Source organism: Acanthisitta chloris, unplaced genomic scaffold (genome assembly GCF_000695815.1).
Source record: "Acanthisitta chloris isolate BGI_N310 unplaced genomic scaffold, ASM69581v1 scaffold22714, whole genome shotgun sequence".
Taxonomy (NCBI): domain Eukaryota; kingdom Metazoa; phylum Chordata; class Aves; order Passeriformes; family Acanthisittidae; genus Acanthisitta; species Acanthisitta chloris.
In genome coordinates this window covers 1-1,534 of record NW_008671280.1, presented here as the reverse complement: position 1 = coordinate 1,534, position 1,534 = coordinate 1, and the positions used below count along the sequence as shown (strand labels likewise).

At 52.5% G+C, this 1,534-nt stretch overlaps 1 protein-coding gene across 1 annotated transcript in view; it reads right to left on the bottom strand.

The window, feature by feature from the left end:
- Nucleotides 1-527, bottom strand: part of LOC103801629 (E3 ubiquitin-protein ligase LRSAM1-like) — a 10,629-nt gene extending 10,102 nt beyond the window's left edge. The window contains exon 1 of the mRNA XM_009074047.1: nt 433-527. Within this exon, the coding sequence (XP_009072295.1) occupies nt 433-527 (95 nt within the window). The remainder of the gene's footprint in view (nt 1-432) is intronic.
- Between the last annotated feature and the right edge of the window lie 1,007 nt (nt 528-1,534).

Sequence of the window (1,534 nt, the reverse complement as noted above, 5' to 3'; positions counted from 1 at the left end):
TCATAGTTTCATAGTATGTGAAGGGATTGGAATGGAGCTTAGAGCTCATCCAGCCCCAGCTCCCTGCCCTGGGCAGGGACACCTCCCACTACAACAGGTTTCTCTTCAAGGCTTTAGCCAACCTGGCTGTGAACACTGCCAGGGTTGGGGCAGCCACAGCCTCCCTGGGCAACCTGGGCCAGTGTCTCACCACCCTCACAGCAAAAACTTCTGCCTGATATCTCATCTAAATTTCCCTCTTTCAATTTCTCCCCATTCCTCCTTGTCCTGTCACTACATTCTGGTCCATTTAGGTGAATTTGACAATTTAATTTGCATTGTCATGTGCTCTTCCAGCTGTCCTGCACAGGAGCTCCTGGTGTACATATGGAATTACACTGCTGGAAAGAAGGGATATAAGCACAGCACCCCCATCCCCAGCCACCCCTGTACCTGGAGCAGGCCTGGCTGACAAGGTCTTGCCGACGAGACTCGTAGGTCATTTGGATGAGTTTGTTCTTGTAGGTCTCAGCCAGCATCTGCTGCATGGCAGCTGGGGAAGGAAGGGCTGTCAGTGTGTCTGGGGTGGATGCCACTCATCTACCACTGCTGCTATAGCCACTGACAACTAACAGGGACTTCTCTTTCATTTCAGCCTGCTCTTGCTGTTTCCATTTTGTTCATTTCAGAGCCACTTGGTCATTTCACACCCATTCAGGGCAAGAACTGTGGCTGTTTACTGGGAGATTAGCTGAGGAAAGTCCACTGTGCCTGTGCTTGCACCTGTTCAGCATTCAAGAAGAAACCAGGCACTGCTTATCTAAGATTATAGAGTATCCTGAGCAGGGAGGGACCCCCAAGGATCATCAGTCCAACCCCTGCCCTGCACAGGACACCCCAACAGTCCACCCTGTGCCTGAGAGCATTGGCCAAACACTCCTGGAGCTCTGTCAGCCTTGGGGCTGTGACCACTGCCCTGGGGAGCTGTTCAATGCCCAAACACCTTTGGGGGAAGAACCTTGTCCTGATATCCAACCTCACCCTCTCCTGACACAGCTCCAGCTGTTCCCTGGGTGCTGTCACTGGTCACCAGAGTTGGGCTGTAGCTCTACCTGTGCCACTGCCAGTCACCCATCCTCAGCTGACAACACACCTCCCATTTCCCTTGCACCCCAGCACATGTCCATGGTCATCATGAGCAGAAAAGACTTCCCAGCACCATTCTTGTCTACCCTCCACAAACCTGATGGATTAACACCTGTTTGACACCACTGAGCCAGTCTGACCCACTCCTTGGTGACAGGCTGCAGCTACAGGGAGCATGGCTTGTGCCTCAAGAACCAGCAGTGAGCTGCAGCTGGAAGCAGTGCATGTGGTAGATGTGCCATGCTGCTCCCTGCAGCTCTGCCCCACCCAGGAACATGCCACAATGTGTGTGTGACCAAGCACCTCCCACCTGGTTGTCACCTCACCAGAGCATCTCCAGAGGAACCACATCTTTCATACAATCATGGAATTACAGAATTGGTAAGGTTGGAAAAGACCTTCAAGATCA